Below are 22973 nucleotides of genomic sequence, written 5' to 3'. Positions count from 1 at the left end.
CAATTTCAAATGTAATGCTGTTCATTTGTCCTAGTGTCAGGGGACAATCACTTAAATACGAGCCGGCAGTGTGCTGTAGCCACCAAAAAAATCCAATGCAGTTCTAGGCTACATTAATAAAAGGATAGAATCAGGATCAATCATGTGAAGTTTAGTACCATATATAATGCCTTAGTAAGACCACTCTTGGAATATTGCATCCAGTTTTTGTTGCCATGATATAAAAAAGATGTTGCATCCAATGTGGGTTGGTCACCTGGACCATAGGTTTAATCTTCTGAGCTTTCAGATAAATGACAAGTTCCGGAAGAGAGAAGTTCCCTGAGGATGGGTTCCAGCGGGAGTCTGAAAGCTTGGAAGATTAAACCTTTGGCCCCAGTGACTGACCCAGATTGGATCATGCGACATTATCCTAGGACACATATATTTGCCTTCATTCATAAAAGATGTTGAGACTCTGTAAAATGGAGTGCAGAGAAGAGCACCAAAGATGATTAGGGGACTGGAGACTAAAACATATGAAGAACGGTTGCAGGAATTGGGTATATCTAGTTTAATGAAGAGGACTAAGGTGACATGATAGCAGTGTTCCAATACCTTAGGGACAGCCACAATGAAGAGGCAGTCAACCTAGTTTTTAAAACACCTGAAGACAAGAAGTAATGGATGGCAACTAATCAAGATGAGAACCAACCTAGAAATAAGGGGAAATTTCCTGACAGTGAGAACTATTAAACAGTGGAACAGTTTGCCTTCATAAGTTGTGGTGTTCCATCATTTTTAAGACGAGATTAGACAACCATATGTCTGAAATGCTTGAGCAGGGAATTGGACTAGAAGACCTCCAAGGCTCCTTCTAACTCTTTTATTTCAAAACAATTCTACCAGCCTTTAAAAGAACACCCCAACATTTGACATTGGGTTAATTATAATATATTGTAATGATCAACTCAAGGCTCTCTTGTATGAAAATGATTTTCTAAATCCATGTTAATTCAGTGTTAGGGCTTTTGCAGAACAGAAATCATCTTGGTCACTCCATCGGATAATCTGTAGCAGGAAAATGATGGGGAGAATACAACTTTTTTGGTCCTCCCAGATCTCCCAGTCTCTTTTGATACTATCAACTGTGGTTACCTGGATAGAGTGTCAGTGTTGGGTTATGGGGATACTGTAAAATGGTGATTCTGCTCCCACTAGGAAGGCTACTTCGAAAACATGGCCTTTGGGTGTATTCTTCTGTCTCATTGGGATTGGGTGACATGGTGTGTCCTTCAGGAATCCATTTTATTGCCCATGCTCTTTAACACATACATGAAGCCATTGAGAAAAGTAATTCAGGGATGTGGGCTAAACTCTGTCAACATGCAGCAAATGGGAAATGGGCCTAGGATAAGTGTCAATATTTTACCAAGGGAGCATGAATAGGTGCTGGAAATTAGGTATTTGTCTTTCAGGTACTGAATTCTGCAAGGCAGGCAAATCCAGGGTAACTTACAACAGACCTTCCAAACTTCTTGCTGGCAACATCAATAAGATGGAATCATTTGGTACTTTTTTTTTCTTTGTATACAGACACAAGAAATTTTTTATTTCTTGCATGAGGTTTTATATTCTGCTGTTTCATACCTGTACAACAATTTAATAAATCAATGATCCATAATACAGCCAAGAACCATACAACACAATACATAAACATTTTAAGATGAAGTTATTTAGATCTAGATTTGCTCTCAATTAATCCTCCCTATGACCTACTGTTTAACATATATATTAACCTCTATCTGCCATTATTTCCTTTTTTTCTTACGACGTTCAATAGATCTTATATAAACAATGAAGACCACTGACAATTTTGTGCCCATTATAAATCCTCCCTATCTCAAATCATTTAAGGATAATTAGTATTTTATTTTACACAATGAAATATTTGGATCCACAGCAATATTCTTATTAACAAAATTGAAATTATTTTGAGTGTTTATTATTTCCATACTGAAAACTCTTTAAAAATGATACAGCTATACAATAAAGAAAATAGAATATAAGCAATGGCAAAGATGGAAAAGTTTGGTACAGACACAAACCTCCATCTACTTATTTTTGTAAAAGAAGCCTAAATAATTCATTAAACAGAATCAGACAAATTTTAAATAGGAAGAAACTGGAGACTATGTGAGTGTTCTTAATTTTAAGAGCAGCATTGTAGCATCATGCGATTAAATGATAGACATGAAGATATAAAAGAAAAAATATTAGCATTTGAAAACAAAATAGAAAAAGGAAGCATTATGTAGGATGGTATTAAAACAATCTAATTCTGAATTTCTGATAAAAAGAGGAATGCACTTCTTTAAAGTTGGTTTTAAGATGCTGTCCTGATGCGCCGCCCCTAGGTATATATTTCATTTTCTTTCCCAAAACAGAGTGTCCCATTATTACTTCTTAATACTGGGTTTACTCCGACATGTAGAAGCGATACATAAGAGCCACAATGATAGCTGCTATTGCTGGAATCACCCAGTTGGTCCATGAACTGGAAAACAAACAAACCCAAAACATTATTTTCATACTATATCCACTATTTACAAAATGTTTCAGAAGATATATTCATTTACAGGTTGGCCTCATTTAACCACTGGGTACTTAATGACCATTTTAAGTTACAATAGTCTCAAAGCAAGTTACTTATGACCTTCAAAGTTACAACTGCCACACTATCTCCCGCATTTCAAGTGCTTGGCAACCGTTCACTTTATGACTGCAGAATCCAATGGTCAAGTGACCTTGATCTGCAACTTTTCTTTTTTCTGTTTTCCAGCAGAAAATGGCAAAAAATACAGAGATGCTGGATTTGCTTAACTGGATTTATTTAATGACCATGTGTTCACTTAATGACCCTGGTGACTTGCTTTACAACCATCATAAAACAGTCATAATAGCAAGACAGATCATACAGTGACCTGCTTAATAACTGCAATGACTTGCAACCCAAATTATGGGCCCAATTGCAGTAGTTAAGCAAGGACTACCTGTATTTTCAACACAGAAAGAAATTAACTTGTTGCCACATGGTTAGGCAAGCAGTGAGACAATCTCTTTGATAGTAAAATAAATGCTTTATACAACGATGATTGAGTAAACATAATTAAGACTGCCTGTGTGTGTCCCAAGAGAAAGCAGCCTTCTTGAGTTGAACTATACAGACGGAATATGTGCCATAGCCGAACCTCTAAGCATAATCTTTGAAAAATCTTTCAGGACCAGCTCCTTGCCAAAACTATGGTCACAAGCCACGGTCATCCCCATCTTCAAAAAGGGAGACCCCAGCCTAGTTGAAAATTACAGACCAATCTCTTTATGCTGCATCACCTGTAAAGCCATGGAATCAATTATTAACCAGCCCATCATCCTCCACTTAGAAACAAACAACCTACTCTCTAATAAACAATTTGGTTTCAGGAAAAAACTATCATGTAATCTGCAACTCTTACACTGCAAAAATATATGGATTACACAACTCGATAAGGGCAAAGCAATAGACGCAATCTACATAGACTTCTGTAAAGCCTTTGATTCACTGGTACACGACAAACTACTCCTAAAACTAAAATCTTACGGTATCTCTGGACACCTGCATAACTGGATAGAAGCATTCCTGTCAAACAGACAACAAATGGTCAAAAGTGGGAGCGTCCTATCAAATTCTGTACCTGTCAACAGTGGTGTCCCCCAAGGCAGTGTTTTAAGACCAATTCTTTTCATACTCTACATAAATGACCGCTGTGATCATATCAAGAGCAACTGCGTTCTCTTTGCTGATGATGTAAAGCTATTTAACACCACAGAAAATACTGCTACCCTTCAAAAAGACCTTGACTATGTATCAGAACGGTCAAACAAATGGCAACTTCAAATCTCAACAAATAAATGCTCTGTCTTACATATTGGCAAAAAAAATCAGAAAATAAAATACAGGCTGAATAGTCAAGACCTTGTTGATGATCCAAACTCTGTCAAGGATCTTGGAGTACTCATCTCTAATGACCTAAGTGCTAGAGCCCATTGTAACTACATAGCCAAAAAGGCATTAAGAGTTGTTAACCTAATCTTACGTAGCTTTTTCTCTGGTAATATTACACTAATAGCTAGAGCATACAAAACATTTGCTAGACCAATACTTGAAAGGTCATCAGTCTGGAACCCACATTACGTATCTGATATTAACACAGTTGAGAAAGTCCAGAAATATTTCACGAAGAAATACTCCTCTACTCGTTGCAGAATACCTTATGAAATACTCCTCTAAGAAATACTCCTCTACTCGTTGCAGAATACCTTATGCCACCAGATTCGAAATTCTAGACCTAGAAAACCTAGAACTACGCCGCTTTCGGTCTGATCTAAGTATAATATATAAAATCATGCATTGCAATGTCCTACCTGTCAATGAATACTTCAACTTCAACCATAACAACACAAGAGCAAACAATACCGTGTTTCTCATATAATAAGGCCAGGTCTTATTTTTTTTTGAGCCCCCCCAAAATGGCTAGGACGTCTTTTCGGGGGTGAATTAATTTCTTTCCCCCCCCCTGGCACCCTGGCTTAGGGCGTCCCATGGGCAGCTATGCCTCGCCACCAGCCACTCCTAACAGACAATCATGGCGGAGCGTGGAGGGCTCCCTACCCCTGCCAAGTGTCTTTGCAGACCCGGGTCAGCGGGCGGGCAGCGGGGATGTCCGCCAGCAGCATTTCAGCTGCTTCTCAGGCCTCCATAGATTCCACAGTTCCCGCTGCTGCTGGCACCTCTCTCGCCAGTGCCGTCTCCAACAACAGCATCTGAGTTGCTCCCGCTTTTCCCCCATTCCCGTAACAACAGGAAAAAAATTTTTTTGAGGTACCTAGGAGCGCCGCGCACTGCATTTTGGTTTAACCCCGAGCGGCTGGGTGGGCATGAGAAGAGCCGAGCGAGCATCTCTGCTGCTGCTATCCTTGGTGCTCCAAAAGTCCCAGTGCGCAGCCCGTTCCTGCATTCCAAGCGCGTCCAGGCCCAGCTGCAGCTGTCCCTCTTGCCAGCAGCATCTCCAACAGCAGTGGCAGCAGCAGCGGGAACCATGGAAGCGTTTCAGCCTCTTCTCAGGTGGGGGAGCCATCTCCGTAACTTCCACGGTTCCCACCGCTGCTGCCGCTGTTGTTGGAGACGGCGCTGGCGAGAGAGGGACACCTGCAGCTCGGCTTGGGCGCACTTGGAATGCAGGAACGGGCTGCACACCGGGACTTTTGCAAACTTGCAGAGCCCAAGGCTGGAGCACCAAAGGTAGCAGCAGCAGAGATGCTCACTCGGCTCTTCTCATGCCCACCCAGCGCTCCGAATTAAATCAAAACACAGCGTGCAGCGCTCCCAGGTACCTCAAAAAAAAAAATTCCCTGTTGTTATGGGAATGGGGGAAAAGCGGGAGCAACTCAGATGCTGTTGTTGGAGACAGCACTGGCGAGAGAGGCGTGAGCACCAGTGGGAATCGTGGAAGCTACGGAGGCCTGAGAAGCGGCTGAAACTGTCGGTGGACATCCACACTGCCGCCTGCCTGATGACATGGGTCTGCAGCAAAGGTGCTTGGTGGGGGTAGGGAGCGCTCCACCATGATCGGCTGTTAGGAGCGGCTGATGGCAAGGCGTAGCACTCTTAATGGCAAGTTCCCTCTGCCTCCCCCCCCCCCCCCCCCAAATTTTGCATGTTTTAAAATAGGTCTAAATTTGGGCGGAGGGGCTTAATTTCATTTTATGCCTAGAAAACATGCTGGGTCTTCCTATTGGGTGGGGGCGTATTGTTGGAAAAACACGGTAGATACAACCTCAAGGACCAAACTTGATTGCACCAAACTTGATTGTAGGAAATACGACTTCAGCAACAGAGTGGTCAATGTCTGGAATACTCTACCTGACTCTGTGGTTTCTTCCCCAAACCCCAAAAACTTTAACCTTAGACTATCTACTATTGACCTCACCCCTTTCCTAAGAGGTCTGTGCATAAGCACACCAACGTGCCTACCGTCCCTGTCCTATTGTTTCTTTTATTTTTTATTTTTCTTATATGTATCCATGTATTCATAACTACGTTTTTACTTATACCTATTATCTTGTAAGCAACTGACAAAAATAAATAAATAAATAAATATATCATGGTCGTAAATGAAATGCAAAATAATAACAGTTCTGTTTTTTTAGTTAAAGGTGACCACAAATGTATTCTTAGATATAGCCTGATTTAAGAGATGTCTTCTGTTTAACAATCTGAGCTGTTCAGGAAGATATAAGCCCAATGAATTCTTTTGTACTCTTACAACTGTATACCTCTCAAAGCATATCCAACATAAATAGGAGATTCCAAAAGAATTAGTGAAAGCTTCAGGAGGAATGATCAATAGTCATTCCTGGACTGCAGCCATAAAGGATACTTAAAGCATGCTAGCATTAAGTATCCTTCCTAGTTTTCCAAATATGATGATATGTTATACTACATGAACCATTTGCTATGGGAACTAACTTACTTACATAATAAAAGCATTTATACTTAAGAAATTAAGATAAATTATTACATATGAATTATTATAGAGAAATTCACATCTATAGTAACTGTTAGCAAAAAGTAATTCTGCTCACCCATTATTATCCCAATCTATTCTTAATAGAACTCATGCTAGATTAAAAAAAATATTAGAACACAGTACTATCAAATTGCAAATTGAATAAAAAATGTACCTGGCATTAGATTCAACAGTGGTAATATAAGGGTCCTGAAAGACAAAAACATTTAGTTACAGACCTTAAATGATTTCTAAGTTTTTCCTTCGTAATAGAAAAAGAGCTCATACAATGACAGATCATTTTTCTGCTAGGATTCTTCAAACTAGCCCCAGGTTTACTATTGTACCCTTGTACTATCTATTTTGAGATATCATTAAATATTGGTGCTCCCTTGTTAGTTAGAATTGTTAGAATACTGGTTCATTTAATTCTAGAGTATTTTAAATGGGATCCAAACTCCGCACAAACGAATTAATTGTATGAATTACACAGTGTTTTTAGGAATTCCATTTGGAGCATTTTTACTCATGAAATTGGTCACACAATTCTCCAAACATTCAATTTGTTGTCTGTTGAGTTAGATAAATGATTAACATTAAGTACTACATGTGCATTCCATTTTTCTTCAGAATGGAAAAAGCTGGTAGAAGCACTATAAAGAATGCTTGCCAATAAAGATTAATTGTCCAACTTTTATTACAAAGTTTAAGCGTTCACAAGGACCCAACCCACCCACTTTTTTTTGCTCATAAAACATAGATAATAAAACATTTATATATATATATGAACATCTTGGAGACTACTCAGTATTGACTTTACTTTATTGCTGAAAACTGGGGAATGTGTACATAGATAGATAGAATAGATAAAATACCTTATTGGCCAAGTGTGATTGGACACACAAGGAATTTGTCTTGGTGTAAATACTCTCAGTATACATTAATTCAAATAATTTGAACATGCCTACTATTACCATGTTTTGGTTTGAAATCTCAATTTTCAACTGATGCATATGTTATTGGTTTGATTAAGGCATAAGGAATTATGATTCTTCATACAAACCCACTAGCCAACCACTTTTTCTGAGACAAGTTCTATTGTTACTTTAACCTTACCTGAACAACAAGATTCAGTAAATATACCTTAATATGCACAATATTTTTTTTACACTTTGCTCAACATTGTTAACTCCAAAAGGGTATACAGTCCAATGGGCAGTTGGCTTTGACTAATTTTTACTGAAACATACTACCTATTCTAATCGTCTACCTGGTATAATTTAGAGGGAAATCACTCTGACAATATCACCTCTACAAAGTTTGAAGTACAGAAACCAGGAGACTGTGAATTAGGCAAGCTGGGTGACTTTGAACCAGTCACTTCCTCTTATCCTTAAGCAGACATTTTGGCAAGCCATTTCTGAGAAACCTTAGCAAGAAAACTGCAGGGACCAGTCCAGGCAGTTACCAAGAATCCATAAAAAAAAAAAAAAATCAGCCTGCGTTCCTAAAGTTTAGGGTTTCTCCATAATACCTCCAAATAAATGATTTGTGGTATAATCTTTGATGGTGCCCTGCTCAAGGTTCTCTGGGGCTACCAGTATTAGCTAATAGACCAACTGTAGTTAATTCACATCATTGCGTAATACAAGACTGACTCACTGAGACAATGTTAAGACCATACATACTGATTAACAATCTAGTGACTATCCCATAGATTGCATTAAAGATTATCTGTTCAAGTATTGATATTTACCTAAACTCTCGGAAATAATACCACCAGTATAATGAATAGCTCTTCTCATCATATAGGATGCTCCTATTTAAACCTTTGTGCATTCCACCCATATCCCAACACTCAAAAAACTGAGATAAAGAGATATTGCATTAGAAAATGTTTGACTGGGCTGAAGATGAATAAAACTACAGTTCTGTCAACCTCTCCAAAATCTGGGATTCCTTTAAGAAAATGTAGCTGTAGGTGTGTTTAGTGTTTATTTAAAATGTTATGAAGTGGGATTTGAAAGAGAAATGTTTACCGTTGGTTTTTCAACTTTTTCCCAATCATCCTGAAAGATATAAGACATTTTATTTTGTTAGAAATATATATATATATATATATATATCTAATCCATTCATGAATAACTCTTGGTTACCTCCTCAAGAGATAAATCATTATCTTTCCTTTAAAAAAATAGACAAGTGTTTACAGCACAGCAACTGAGCATAGCACAGCTTGAACTGCAGCAATGACAGAATGATATGCAAGGTGGTATTAAAAGAATTAACATATACAATATCATGGTGAAATACAAAGCTGTACTTTTCCACGGAGAACCATTAATCAGCAGGAGAGCCCATTTACAAAGAATGTAGAATAAGAAATCAAAATATATATCAGTTTTATGTATGTTAATTAATAATTTTATTTACATTTTCATGGAGGAGCCCTGCAATTTTGAAATGAACAGAACACAGTATTGAACCAAAAGATTAATAAACCTAACATAGCATTAGCAATAGGAAGACATTGCTCATTAATAATGTCCCTTTTTTCTTTCCTGTGTCAGGTTGCTCTTTTATTTGAATTTATAATATTTCATAATATGTTTTGAATGTAAAAGTACAATATAGAAATATATTATAAAATATACTTCAATTATTGCACTTTAGTTAAAATACATTATCCAATTGTGCCAGTTTTCACATCCTGCAAATTACTTTGAATAATTATTGTAATTCCTGATAACAGGCTATACAGTGACTGGCTAATACAAAAATATCTTGAGGAATCTAGGTTACAGAAGAATGTTTTTAACAATCCTAACTTAAGAGCTTTTACAAAAATATGAAAACTACAGGTAGTCCTCGACTTACGACAACAACTGAGCCCAAAATTACTGTTGCTAAGTGATACAATTCTTAAGGGAATTTACAACTTTTTTGTCTTACCTTGTTAAATGAATCTGGCCTCCCCATTGACTTTGCTTGCCAGAAGTTTGCAAAAGGTGATCACATGACCCCAGGACACTGCAACCATCATAAATATGAATCTGTTGCAAAGTGTCTGAATTTTGATCACGTGATTATGCAACAGTCGTAAATATGAAAAATGGTCATGTCGCTTTTTTCAGTGCCGCTGTAAATTTGAACGGTCACTAAATGAACTGTTGTAAGTCGAGACCCACCTGTATAAGAACATGTAATATCCATGCTTTTTGTACTTACTGGATGAAGCTCCCCTATAATAAACGTTTCTGACAATGCCCGGGCATCTGTAGAATGTCCAACATCTTCAAAACTTTCTGTTGCATCTCCACCTGCTTGTTCCCTTAGGACTTCTTCTCCACCAGGATGCTGTTCAATAGAAGAAAGCATGAAGGCTTCAATGTATATACTTTAGAATCAATAAACGTTGCTGTAACTTGCACTATGCAAACTGATCTATTTAGAGTATAATTTACCATCCTAGTATTTTTAATGTACAATCTGAAAATAAAGTTCATTTTTCCTGTTCACTAATTGACTTTGATCTTTCTTCTTGGTTCAATACCATAGCATAACTCCTATAATTGAAGTTAAACGTCCGTTTAACCAAGCCATTATTTAGTCACCAGATTTATTCATTCAATTTATGTCCACTGAAATTAAGGAGAATGTTGGTGGTTTGCAATTCATCCATAAAGAACAAAATAAAATCTCCGCAGTCCAATAAATAAAAATAGCAATAACAAGATAAGGCAACATAATAAAGCCTCCATAATACATAGATAAAATGAAGATAATCAGACAGCAGTTAATACATAAGCAATTACAAAGCAAATAAAATAAATCACAATACTTCAAATTTCTAGTGCTCTATTGAATAATTCTGCTTTTAATAACTTGCAGAAAATTAGCAACATGGAAGCTGATAAAATTTTCAGGGTGAAATTATTCTAGAGCAGGGGTAAAGCAACAGAAAAACAGTTTCTGTGTGCTCTGTCTCCTTTATTTCAAAGAGAAGTAAATTGGCAATCTCTCATTAACAGATCTTTCCTAGTGCATATTAGTTAGCAGGCCCCCAAACTGTACTTAAAAATCATCCTGCAACTATCTCAGTATCAAGCCACAGAGAGCTTAAATGTTAAAACTAATGTACTGAACTATTGAGTATTTGGAAGCATATGAAGAGGTAGGATCCAGAGGACAGAATTCACATACTCAAGCTGACCTGTACCAGCAAACAAATAGATGTAGGTCAACACTATTTTCCAGATGAGTCTTCAAAGTCAGTTCGATATAAAATGTAAATAAAATATATAAAATAAAATGTAGTTAAAATATTCCCGGAGAAATTCTTAAGCAATTCTTACAGTATGATCCACTGTCTGTTTCCAGTATTCATCAAAAATACATTTGCTGATAACAATATTCCTGGCAAGAAATCAAAATTACATGTTCATAAACAGCTCAACAGAGCAGGGGTGAGGTGGGGCGGGACTGTCTTGGCTCAGCAAATGTGTATCTGCTGTATAAATGGCCATCCATTAGCTCAGGGTAGGAATTATGTACCTATTTTATATAAAGACAAATATATTTGAGTTGTTGCTGTATGTAAGAGTTAAGACTTAGTTTCTTAGGGCAGCAATAAAGTAACCCAACTACAAAGTCAAAAAGAGCAAGGCAAAAAAAGTATATTAAACTATGTGAAGAGTAGAAATTAAGCCAAATGAATGAAAGTTCAAAATTATACCAACACACCATCTCTACGTTCCATCATAATCTAATTTTACCAGCTGGCTTGCTTGTTCTTTTTCTATACTAGCATTACGGAAGCTTCTTGGAACAAAGTCCCATTTCTTTATAGAAAAACAGCCAACTACATACAGGTAATCCTCAGTTAACAATCATTCAGATTGGAATTTCAGTACTAATAATAAAGGACAATGACATGTAACTACATCACTTACCGACCAAAATGCTGGCAGTTCCCATTGTTGTCATTAACCAAATCCGACTAGTTGTTAGACCCAGCTTGATCCAAGTCATTCCCAGCTTGGTCCCTCCCAGCTCAGAGCCTCAGTAAGGTAGGAGTCTGCTTTCTATTGAACTCCACTCACCTGCTGCATATCCCCCTGCCAGCAGCTGCTTCCACTGCCCAGTTTTGCCCCTTACACTGCTGTACCAGCTAGAGGCTTCTTGTGCCAGTGCAGCAGAGGTTTCTCTTGTGCTTCACCTAGGCTTCTGTTTGTACACCAGACAGGACCTCTACTTGTGGTCCATCCCAGGCCTTCTGCGAAAGAAGCTTGATGCACAAAAGACGATCCTGGCTAGAAAAGTTCTGCAGTCGAGCATCCTGGGCATTTTTCCATAACAGGCATATTTTACAAAAGAAGGACGCAAATATAGGCCCTGGTTGGTACACAGAGGCCCTGAATGGAGCACGAAGCCCCCTATGCACCAGTGTGAATGGAGAACAACAGCTTCAGCTCAACCCTAGTGAGAACAAGTGGTGCCAGATTTCAGGATCCCCTGCTTTTGAGGATTTTCCATCTCTTGTTATAGGTGGAGTTGCACTGTCCCAGAGAGATCCTGTGAATTATCTGGGAGTCTTCCCTGACTCATGGCTCCTGCTTTGCACAGCTTTGCATTGTGCTCTGATTAGTGTTACTCATGCCTTAAGTCACTTGCCAACTGGATTACTACAATGTGCTCTACATGAAGCTGCCCTTGAAGAGTATTTGGAAATGTCAGCTGGTGCAAAAGGCAGGAGGAGGACAGTATTAGGGGACCCCTCTGCTCTGCAGCACTGCATCTGTATGTTCCAGACTGCAATCTAAGCCCTTCATGATCTGAAGCCAGGTTTCTTATGGGACTGTCCCTGCCTAGTGATATCTACTGTTGCACTGTATTTTTCTAGATCATAAGAGGCATCTAGAGGACAACTCCTAGAATATATTAATTGTTTATCTGAATTATAGCTTTCCTTTTGCTCCAATGAATCTAAGCCGGCATGAACAATGGCCACAATGATGGAAAATGCAGGAGATATATCAGGACAAATCAGGAGAGTAACTGTCATAAGCAAAGCCATCTCACCAATGTCAATCTAGGACTGTGCAATCAAAGGTGGGAAATTCTTTGAAGGAGATGGGTGGTTCATAAATGTGAACAACAAAGAAAGTGTAGTGCAAGACCTTTGTATTGGTATATATCATAGTTAAAAATCTCTCATCACTCATGAAATCCCACCTGCATTGCCCTCTCCAAATGTTTAAGTACAATCTTTGCCTATTGGAAAACTATTTGGTTCTGAATATTGCTCTAATCCAACTTTCAAGTATAGGAAAATCTTCCAATATAAATAAGTACCGTGTTTCTCACAAAATAAGGTCGAGCCTTTTTTTTTTTTTTGAACCCCCCAAAAACGACTAGGACGTCTTTTCAGGGGTGAATTAATTTATCTCCCCCCCCCCCGCGCACCAGCACCGTCTCCAAGAACAGCGTCTGAGTCGCTCCCGCTTTTCCCCCGTCCCCGTAACAGGAAAAAAACAACCATTTTGAGGTACCTGGGAGCGCCGTGTGCTGCGTTTTGGTTTAATCCTGAGCGACTGGGTGGGCGTGAGAAGAGCCGAGCGAGCGTCTCTGCTGCTGCTACCCTTGGTGCTCCAGCCTCGGGCTCTGCAAGTTTGCAAAAGTCCCGGTGTGCAACCCGTTCCTGCATTCCAAGCGCCCAGCACCAAGGGTAGCAGCAGCAGAGACGCTCGCTCGGCTCTTCTCATGCCCACCCCGTCGCTCGGGATTAAACCAAAACGCAGCGCACGGCGCTCCCAGGTACCTCAAAATGTTTTTTTTTCTGTTGTTACGGGGACGGGGGGAAAGCGGGAGCGACTCAGACGCTGTTCTTGGAGACGGTGCTGGCGACAGAGGCGCCAGCACCAGTGGGAACCGTGGAAGCTACGGAGGACTGAGAAGTGGCTGAAACACTGCCGGGCATCCACGCCGATGCCGCCCGCCTGCTGACCCGGGTAAGGGAGCCCTCTGTGCTCCACCATGGTGTTAGGAGTGGCTGATGAGTGAGGCGTAGCTGCCCACTGGGCACTCCTAATGGCAAGTTCCCCCCCCCCGCCTTCCCCCCCAATTTCGCATGTTTTAAACTAGGCCTAAATTTGGGGGGAGGGACTTAATTGGGGGGCGTATTGTTGGAGAAACACGGTAGTTTCGAACTGTTCTGTTCTTTGAGCTTTTTAATACTTTTTATAATTAATAACTAATTTTATGCATTTATGTACTGATTTAGTTTTAATGTATGCTGCCCAGAGTCACTTTTGGCAATATGGGCAGCTTCATAAATTTGACAAATAAAATAAAATATTCTATAAAATCTAAAAACAAATTGTGTTGCTAACAGTAATTAAAATATGTAAATTTTCAAAGGTTATTTTTTCCCTAAACAAAACATTCAGGTTTAGAAAATATAAAATGCTTATGCACAATGACTAAGCAAAAGTGCACAGATTAAAGATTATGCCTGATCACCAATTCATAAAAGGTTAAGGAAGTGCATTCAAAGAAGTTACACAAGACTGACATGCAAACATGAGAGCCAAATTCTGCCCTTGAATCAGTATTGATAATGAAACACTCAAGAGAATGGAGCAATAGTGTTAAGGATAAAAAACAACTATCCAGTGCTTTAAGATTTAATCTTAACCAACTGAAACCAGAAAACAAGTTACTTTGCTTAAGTTTACTTACACATTTCAGACCCAAGAGTCATGGATGCCAAACACTCAAAATTTTAACAGTTTGGTAACAGCTACTGCATTAATAATTTTACCAAAAGCCTGAGAAAACAAACTAAGGACATATTTGCTCCCTGTGCCATTTTCTTACATAGGGACATTTTTAATAGAAAAAAATCCACTTGTTAATGGATCTAAAATTAACCCAAATATGTAATATTTTGCTCTAGAAGTAAAAGGTAAACATGTACTGTGCTGTTACATTGAATGCACATAAATATCAAGAGTTAGTAGGATTAACTTAGGCATTCAGTGGGTTTTAGGTGAAAATCTCTGGGGCTAAATTTAGGAACCCAAGTGAAAATAATTAAGTGTACAGTAGAATTTTGTCCTCCTTTAGGATTAACCAGCTTTCCCAAACTGTACTATCAATGCACTGTTTCCCTTAAGGCAAAGTAGATATCTAATAAGATCTATGGCATAACTATATGTTCTGGGGGGGGGGGGTGTCATTAAAAACAGCCACATATATAAATTCTCACATAGAATAAAAATGCAATTATTTTCTTTATTCAAAATATTTCTACATGCGGTGTTCTGGAATTCAAAACTACTCACTCCATACTCTTAGTGATAGCAAAGTATTTTTCTTCAAAGATAAACTATGTCTTCAAAATTAATACACATGAGATATCCATTCATTCTGTACTATACTAGAGAGTTGTACAATTATTGGTTGAAAAACAATTTCATGGTTGTTAAAAGCAGTAAGAAACCTGGAATCTATCTGACCCTATCTGACGCAGCCATTTCTGGTTCAATATATGTAGGACAACTGCCAGAACCGCCCAGCCTTGGAAAGAATTTGAAAGTTCCCCCAACCTTGGAAAATTACAAAGCAAGGTCTAACCATTTTGTTCAGAAAGAATGCTGACATCAGGTTCAAAGACTGTATTTTGGCAGCTGCCCCCACCCCCAATGCAAACTCCAAAAGTCAGTTCAAAAAGATTAGGAAACTAAGTTGTAGTTTTTAACATGACAGAATGGGGAGGAAAACTCAAGTATATGGGAAGTAAAAAATCAACTGTACTGAATTAAAGATTACACTTTCTCAGGCCACCCTCACTTTGGAATGCAGCTGTATGTAACCTTTGGCCTAAAAAAAGCCACTTGTGCTTTCCAGTTTCAAGACATGGTTTGCAATGCAGTACACTCTTTAGAAATGATTTAAGAGAAATGCTTTAACCCTCATGCTGGAGCAGGATATCTTATTTGAAAAATCCTGACTTTAACCCTTTAACCCTTCTTCATCAGCCCAGAAAGATAGCTATTATATTATTATATACTGCTCCTCAGGTTAATATGTTTTGAAATATAATCCAAAGGAGAAGACAAGATTTATAACCAAGAATAAAAAACCTGGATTTAAATGCAGAAAAGGATTTTCTTGAGAGATCTGCTAATATATATATACAGTATAAGCCATAGGTACTCTAGGACAGGGGTCTCCAAATACTTGGCAACTTTAAGTGTTGTGGACTTCAACTCCTAGAATTCCTCAGCCAGCTGGCTGAGGAATTCTGGGAGTTGAAGTCCACAAGTCTTAAAGTTGCCAAGGTTGGAGACCCCTGTTCTATCTAGGAGGATGCAACCTTGAAAGTTCTTCAAAATTACCGTAACACTGTGAATTTTAATATGACAAAAAGAGCAAATGATTAAACATAATGGGGACTAAACTTATTTAAATGGATTTAATTTAACCTGTGGTTACTGTGCCTTAAAATTAAATTAAGTTTTTTATCCTTGACCTGCTCATGATTACTGACATTTTTGAAAGATCAAAGGTACTGTTGTATTGTATGACAGGATCTAAAAGCCAGCAAGATGGCATCCAGTTCAATCCAGTTCTCTATACCTTTTCCTCAAATTCACCCTGTTTACCCCAACCTTTTCCCTATATATCTTATACCAAATAACAGAGATTTCAAAGGTAAACATTTCTCTTTGGCAACTATTTAACAAACAAACAAAAATCCAGTGGATTGAGATATATATGGACTGCACATAAACAGGTATGCCAATAGTTTCCAAAGATGCTGTTTCCTGAAAATTCTATTGTACCTAGAATTTGTGTGGAAGATTTTCAGTATATTAGCATTATTCACAACATAGGTCTGAAATACAAGTAGTCCTCTACTTACAACAGTTCATTTAGTGACTGTTCAAAATTACAAGCGCACTGAAAAAAGTGACTTATGACTGTTTTTCACACGACTGTTGCAGCAACTGGTTCATATCTTTGACAGTTGCAGCATCCTGGGCTCATGTGATCAGCAAAGTCAATGGGGAAGCCAGATTTATTTAACAACCGTATTAACTTAACTGTAATGATTCACTTAACAACTGTGGAAAAAGGTCGTAAAATGAGGCAAAACTCACTTAACAAATGTCTCACTCAGCAACATAAATTTTGGACTCAATTGTTAAGTTGAGCACTACCTGAAATAAGCTGGCTATTATTCCATACAAACTGATAGATGCAGCTGTGGATTTACAAATACATGATGTCAACACTGCGGTCTTTGAAACAAGATTATTCCATTCTTTCTTAACAATGCCATTAAATCGATCCATCTCAGCATGCATTTCTACTAACAACACCATAAAAACTACCCTAACCAAAGAACATGCTACTAAGACAAAGAGAAGAACTGGCAGACCTGTTGAAAATCCAAGTTACGAATAAGGTCAAGTATCTGGGGATATACTTGACAGCAAGATGTAGCACATTAAAAGAGAACAATTATATTAAACTTAAACAACAGATAGCTTCAGATTTGAAGAAATGGGAAAATTTAGTTGTCATTAATAGGGAAAATTTCAACAATCAAGATGAATATTTTACCCAGAATCCTATTTTTGTTTCAAACAATACCAATTAGGCTCGGAAAAGACTATTTTGAAGATTTAAATAAGATTATGCTGAAGTATATATGGCAAGGTAAGAAAGCGAGAATAAAGCTAAAGCTTTTGCAAGATGCTAGAATTAGAGGAGGTTTTGGCCTGCCCAATTGGGAATTGTACTACCAAGCTGCAAATTTGATGTGGGTTAAGGAATGGATAACATTAAGAAAGAAAAACTACCCTAACCACACTTCTTTCTCCAGCCCAGAAAAACTATAAGTAGAATTTCAGTTTAACTCAGCAAACCCAGAACAGAGTCCCTGAGAAATGGCACCATAAGTATGCAGAAGGCTAAGCTAACCTGGTAACAATACCTACTAATTTTATCATTCTCCAGCCCAGAAGATAAGAGAATTGAGAACTATATTGTCCTATTTACATTAGTGAAAATATAGGCATACTTTATATTTCTCGTTATTGGATAACCCAACTTGGCAACATATTATTCTTATCTTAGGTATAATTATTTCTTCTTTTGTATGAAAACTATTTCGCATGCAGGGAATTCAATGCATTTTTAAAAATATATTTCATAGATATAATACAGTTAACTAATGAAAAGTTCCAAAACTTTAAGAAATCTTATCAAGAGTTGAAAATTTGATGTCCTATGTTATACACAGCCAGTCCAAGATAGAAGCAAATGAGATAATCTTTGCTATGAAACCTGTGAGGCCAAGATTAGATTTGAGATATGTTAGCAACTGTGTAGGTTTCTATGTATTAACTATTAGGTAAGCAACATGTATAATGTCACTGGCTTATTAATCTTACGTATTGCTTAAATATGCCTATTTGTATTGCAATTTGATGGGTCAGAGTATACAAACAAGTTTTAGATCTAACCAATGCAATAGTTCACACCAGGTAAACAGTGGAGTGAGTCTATATTCATTTCCTCTACTTAACCAACATATATAGCTTAATCTTATAATTTATGCTGGGTAGGTAGCATAAATGGAAACAAAATTTTACATGTTATAGCTGCAGATATTCACATATAAGCAAATACATTTCAACAGAATGAATCAGCTTGATATCTACTCTCAAACATGTGAACAAATGGTATATTTTGCCCAGCTTGAGTTTTTTTATGCATTTTAGATTGAGTCACAATTATCATTTTCCCAATCTCCATCTTCCACTATCTCTGCTACACAATTATTAAAAAACCGCATACATATTACTGCAAAATGATGACTTGTCCTTAATCCTTCTCCATTACAAAAAACACATTGCTCAACCATTTATCTATGAAGATCTGGTAAGTGAAAGGTGCATTACTTAATGGAAGCAAACAAAGGATTTTGTTTCATCATAGCAAATCCTACAATTTTAGCAATCTTGCTTTTCTCAATTATAACTGGCTTTTTCTACAATATCACTTTTATTCCACAAATACGTCCCGGTATTAATTTCAAATAAACAATATAATCCGTTGTTTTAAAATACTGTGGTTTTTTTTACAACGCAAGCACCTTGATGTACTTAAAGCAGCCACCACTAGACTGATGCAACAGCTTCCCAACTGAAGCTAAAGATTGTCAGTTTGAACCCTGGCACAGGCAAAGCCTTACTTTTCATTAAACATGCAGAATCTTGAAAACCTCCCAAACCTAATCAGTGCCACCGTTAATTCTTTCCTGCAACTTTAGCAGCACGTTAATAGCGGTCAGCAATCCTCTCTAATCCCATTCCAGCTCTATATACTCACTTCTTCTAAAAACTTTGTGAGATCGTATATACGACGGTTTATAATAATCCAAGTACTCTGGCTATGATTGTGTTTCTGGACTTCCTCGAGCTTGTAATAGGAACCCCGCCACGGTTCTTTCTCGGACTTGTCGCCGCTGGACTTCGTCATCGCCGCTTGGTTCTGTCCCCTTTTTCGCCTTTAGCAACGCAAACTCAGACTTCCACGCGAAGCGGCAGCACCAGCAACCAGAACGGCGGAACTGAAACGCTCAATAACCTATAAGCCTCTCACCTCACGCAAGCGCAGATAAAGTCCTTACGTGAGCAACCCTTAAATTGCACGCTTGAGGGGCGGGGGCAAAATAGCCTTGTCGGCTTCTTATTGGTTGACTGGCTGCTGCTGGGTTGGTTTTCTGAATCAACGCTGCGAGATTCCAAGAAAATCTTGCTTTCTTACGCCAGAAGAGAAGGGGAGGAGCAATTGACGAAAGTAATATAGAGATAAAACTCGTGCAAAGAGCAGAGACGACGAAGCAGAAAACGGAACCTGGGGATGGGAATTATAAAGTGTACCACAGATATTACTTCGACCGTGGGAAACAAACTGTTTATCTGTTATCAAATGGCATGTTAATTTGTTTCTGGTGTTGCAAAATGTTTTTTGCACGTTTGATATAATACTGATGGAAAGTTGTTCAATGAATATTTGTGGTACATTAAAGTATATCAAAAGCCAACTGCATTGTCCACAAAAGATTATCACTAATAAAAGTAATTTTTGCTGAGAGGTGTGGTTCTTTTTTTATTTTTATTTTTATTTCTAGGTGGGTATAAATTTGGCTGTTCAAAGTTGATGTAAATTTGTGATTGATGTAAACTTTTGTGTCTAAGTTGAACAGTAGTGGCATAGAATCACCTAAAGACTTTATTGTTATCTCTATATTTATTTATTTATTTATTACATTTATATGACTCCCATCTCGTTAACAAGTGACTCTAGACAGCTTACAACATGATGCTTTCTAACACCATCATTTATACAACAAATATCTCACTATGGCCAGACTCTTCATGGTTGAATGATAATTTCTTTAAACCAATTACACACCTGCATTTTCCTGATACTTTATTGCAATGTAAGTAGTGATGTTGAAATGTGGACAAACTGTTACAGCACAAAGACTAATATGGCAATGACTTGGGTTTAATATCTTCTCAAATACAACTTTTTAAAGCTGCAAATTCTCAGATAACAGGCTTTGTTTTCAAGAGTAATAAATCAGACAAAACATTCTGGCACAAGAAAAAATAAAAGGCAAAAAGATGCAAAATCTGGCTTCCCTGGGTATTTTGAATATTTCCAATACCAATCCCACTTTTTTGATGGGCCGCAAAGTGAGTGAAATAGGATGAGAAAAACCTGAAATGTAAATTCAGTATAACTTTCTTGTGGGACAGCAGAAAGTTTCAACTTTCTTCAACCTTTCAAATTTTGGGGACAAATTTGTGACATTTTACCACAATTAACAGAGCTAAAAGTATCTGCTCACATGTAGTTATGTATTTGCACAATAGGTAACTTTGTTTAGTCTTGTTATTTGAACTGCATAGGGCACAAACATAGTTTTGAACTAGAATTATCCCACTTTATATGTGCTACAGTTTTCCAAAATCCTGATAATGCAGTCCACTATGATCAAGCTGAACAGTTGGTGGACTGTCAAAACATGTGAAAATCAAAAATAGCTGCTCCGATTTAGAAAAAATAAAATAAACCCAATCTTCTTACAGTTGGACAATATCTTTATTCGGGAATAAAGCTCAAAACAAACTTCTGAATAGTTAGTTACCTGCCCTATCACTCAGGATAATCAGAGATTACAGAAATTAAAATATGTTTTAATTTCTATATGTTTTTACGGAGGCGCCTCATATTTATTTCCTCGTGGCACTAAAACCATCTGTTCAGCAGTTCGACAGCAATTACGTAATCTACTGTAACGTCAGAATCAGATTTAAGATCTTCTTAAAAGCCGGGACATTTTCCCCTCTACAAATCAGAAGGAAAAGGGTTGCGTAATCCCGTTTTCTGTCCCCAACTCCGGCGTGCCTCTAGGCTGCCCCAAAGGCTGAAGGTTATCACGTGCTGGTGAACTTTGGACCGGCAACTCAGCCGAATCCGGGGTTGCGATACTAGTCAGCGCCCATCTTTCCGCGGCATTGAATTGCACGACAGATCCTTTTGCTAAACATACTTGTACATACATACATCGCCATACATTCGCTTTTGCTAAATCACGTGCGTACTTTTCCTCTCTTCTTGAGCGTTTCGGGGCATAACAGAAAAACGTGAAGTGCAAGGAAACAAAAAGACGGATTTTTAAAGTCAAATCGACGATTTTCCCCGCGTGGTTTGCTCCTTCTCTGCGCCTTTGTCTTTCACTCCTGCTTCTGCCTTTATTGCCCATCTCCATTGTGCGCCGTTCCAGGCGTCCTTTCTCTTGCCTCACAACATTTTCCCGCGGTTTTTTTTTTTTTTTTAAGATAACCTGTTTCTTGTCTACATATTTTTCCCAGCGTTTTGGAGCTGGAGAAATCGTACAAGTAATATGGCCTACTGCGTTTCCTAACTGAGATCGTTCTTCAGTGGCAGTTTTCCTATAGTAACATGACTTTTCAGACAGTTGTGACTCATCCATCAACTTGATATAGTCTTTAAATGGATTTCACAATCTCCATGCAGAACATGTTCTTCTAGTCAAACTAGGCTACTTAGGCACTTGATGCCTTACTTAGTGGAATATTTATTTATGTGACAAGTTCCCAAAAGTACATCATTTGCTCTCTTTTTCAGCATTAAAGACTGTGTGAGAAGATTGATGATATAAAGCAGAAGGAAGGTTTAGCTCCCGTTAAACCTGTGGTGACTCAGCCATATTAAAACAAATATTAATTGCTTAGATTTCCTCTGGTCAACAAATATATTTGATGAACAAAACGCTCCCAGCTTATCTTGTAGGAAGAGAAACAAAAGCTATGTGGTATAGTTCGTGTTTTTCAGGTTTTCCCAGGCTGTCAGGTTTAGGCCTGGAGACAAAAAAGGTTAAAGCAACTCTAAAGTAGCAGTTCTAAGGTTACCATATTTTGTAATAATCATGGAGGGGGGGGAGAATGAGTGGTTTCCATCACGTTTTTCTCTCACACCTTTGAGAAAAAAATATTTCTGACATTCTAAGTATTCTGCCCTTTTAACTTTTTAGATGAAATAATTATTTTAAGACAGTCAAATCAACTTTGCTTCAGTTTTTAAAATCTGTGTGGTAAGACCTGCAGATAGAAATTATGACTGAAAATGATAGCTATAAATATAGTAGCATCAACATAAGTTATTTATTTTTTATTTATTACTTGGTCTTATATTCTAGTTAATTTCCAATAGGGTTATCAAACTTCAAGCAATTTGTCTTCATGTCTCCAGCGGGCATAGCATAATTAAATATTGTTCAGCTTTTCAGATATCTAACTTGATATCTCTTCCTGAGCATCCTTTGTCCTTGGTGCAGCACTTCCCTAAATAAGTGTTGGGCAAAATTAACAAACTCATCTTTGTGACCTTAATTAAATTATTAGTACTTTCCAGCCAATTGCACTGCTTCCTGAAATTATAGGATCTTAATCTGTTACACCCTGAAAACTTTTGTTTCCTAAGAGGCCCTAATGCATTTCTGTGATTGAAAAACCAGTCTTATCTGTTGTAGAACCTGGGGGCATTTACAACTGTTTGCATGTTCACAACTGGCTTTCAACAAGCAGAGTCAATGGAGAAGCCAGCAGTAAAATTGCAACTTGAAGTAATATCATGCTTAATAACCACAGCAGAACTGATGTCATAAAATCAATACAATCACATGATGTCTCACTTAACAACCATGTTGCATGTGATGGAGTTGCTGGTACCAGTTGTGATTGTTAAGTGAAGACTACTTATATCTATATAGTA

At 37.9% G+C, this 22973-nt stretch overlaps 2 protein-coding genes across 7 annotated transcripts in view; one reads left to right on the top strand and one right to left on the bottom strand.

The window, feature by feature from the left end:
* Window positions 1-1621: 1621 nt before the first annotated feature.
* On the bottom strand, window positions 1622-19278 carry CYB5A (cytochrome b5 type A). Of its 2 annotated transcripts, none has more exons than XR_015748853.1 (5): window positions 18993-19278; window positions 9816-9944; window positions 8344-8656; window positions 6763-6797; window positions 1622-2536 (listed from the first exon to the last, which is right to left on the bottom strand). XR_015748853.1 is itself a non-coding variant. In XM_026669905.2 (5 exons), exons 1-5 carry the CDS (start codon window positions 19140-19142, stop codon window positions 2458-2460), a joined length of 423 nt encoding a protein of 140 aa, XP_026525690.1. In that variant the 5' UTR covers window positions 19143-19278; the 3' UTR covers window positions 1622-2457. The 2 variants fall into 2 exon arrangements, 1 of the variants encoding a protein (XP_026525690.1); XM_026669905.2 differs by having other exon boundaries at window positions 8627-8656.
* A 1872-nt stretch (window positions 19279-21150) lies between these two features.
* The window catches only part of C3H18orf63 (chromosome 3 C18orf63 homolog), a 33038-nt gene continuing 31215 nt past the window's right edge, over window positions 21151-22973 (top strand). For 3 of the 5 annotated variants that reach the window (XM_087961457.1, XM_087961461.1, XM_026669887.2), the window contains exon 1: window positions 21160-21272. The gene's annotated coding sequence lies outside the window, so the exon portion shown is untranslated. Of the gene's footprint in view, window positions 21273-22973 lie in introns of all 5 variants that reach the window. The other 2 variants (XM_087961459.1, XM_087961462.1) reach the window with 2 other exon arrangements.

This window comes from Notechis scutatus, chromosome 3, assembly GCF_049901735.1.
Source record: "Notechis scutatus isolate UNSWTSFEM ecotype Mainland chromosome 3, rNotScu1.2, whole genome shotgun sequence".
In the NCBI taxonomy this organism is placed as follows: Eukaryota; Metazoa; Chordata; class Lepidosauria; order Squamata; family Elapidae; genus Notechis; species Notechis scutatus.
Note: the sequence above shows the minus strand (reverse complement) of the source record. Positions and strands in the feature narration are given on the sequence as shown.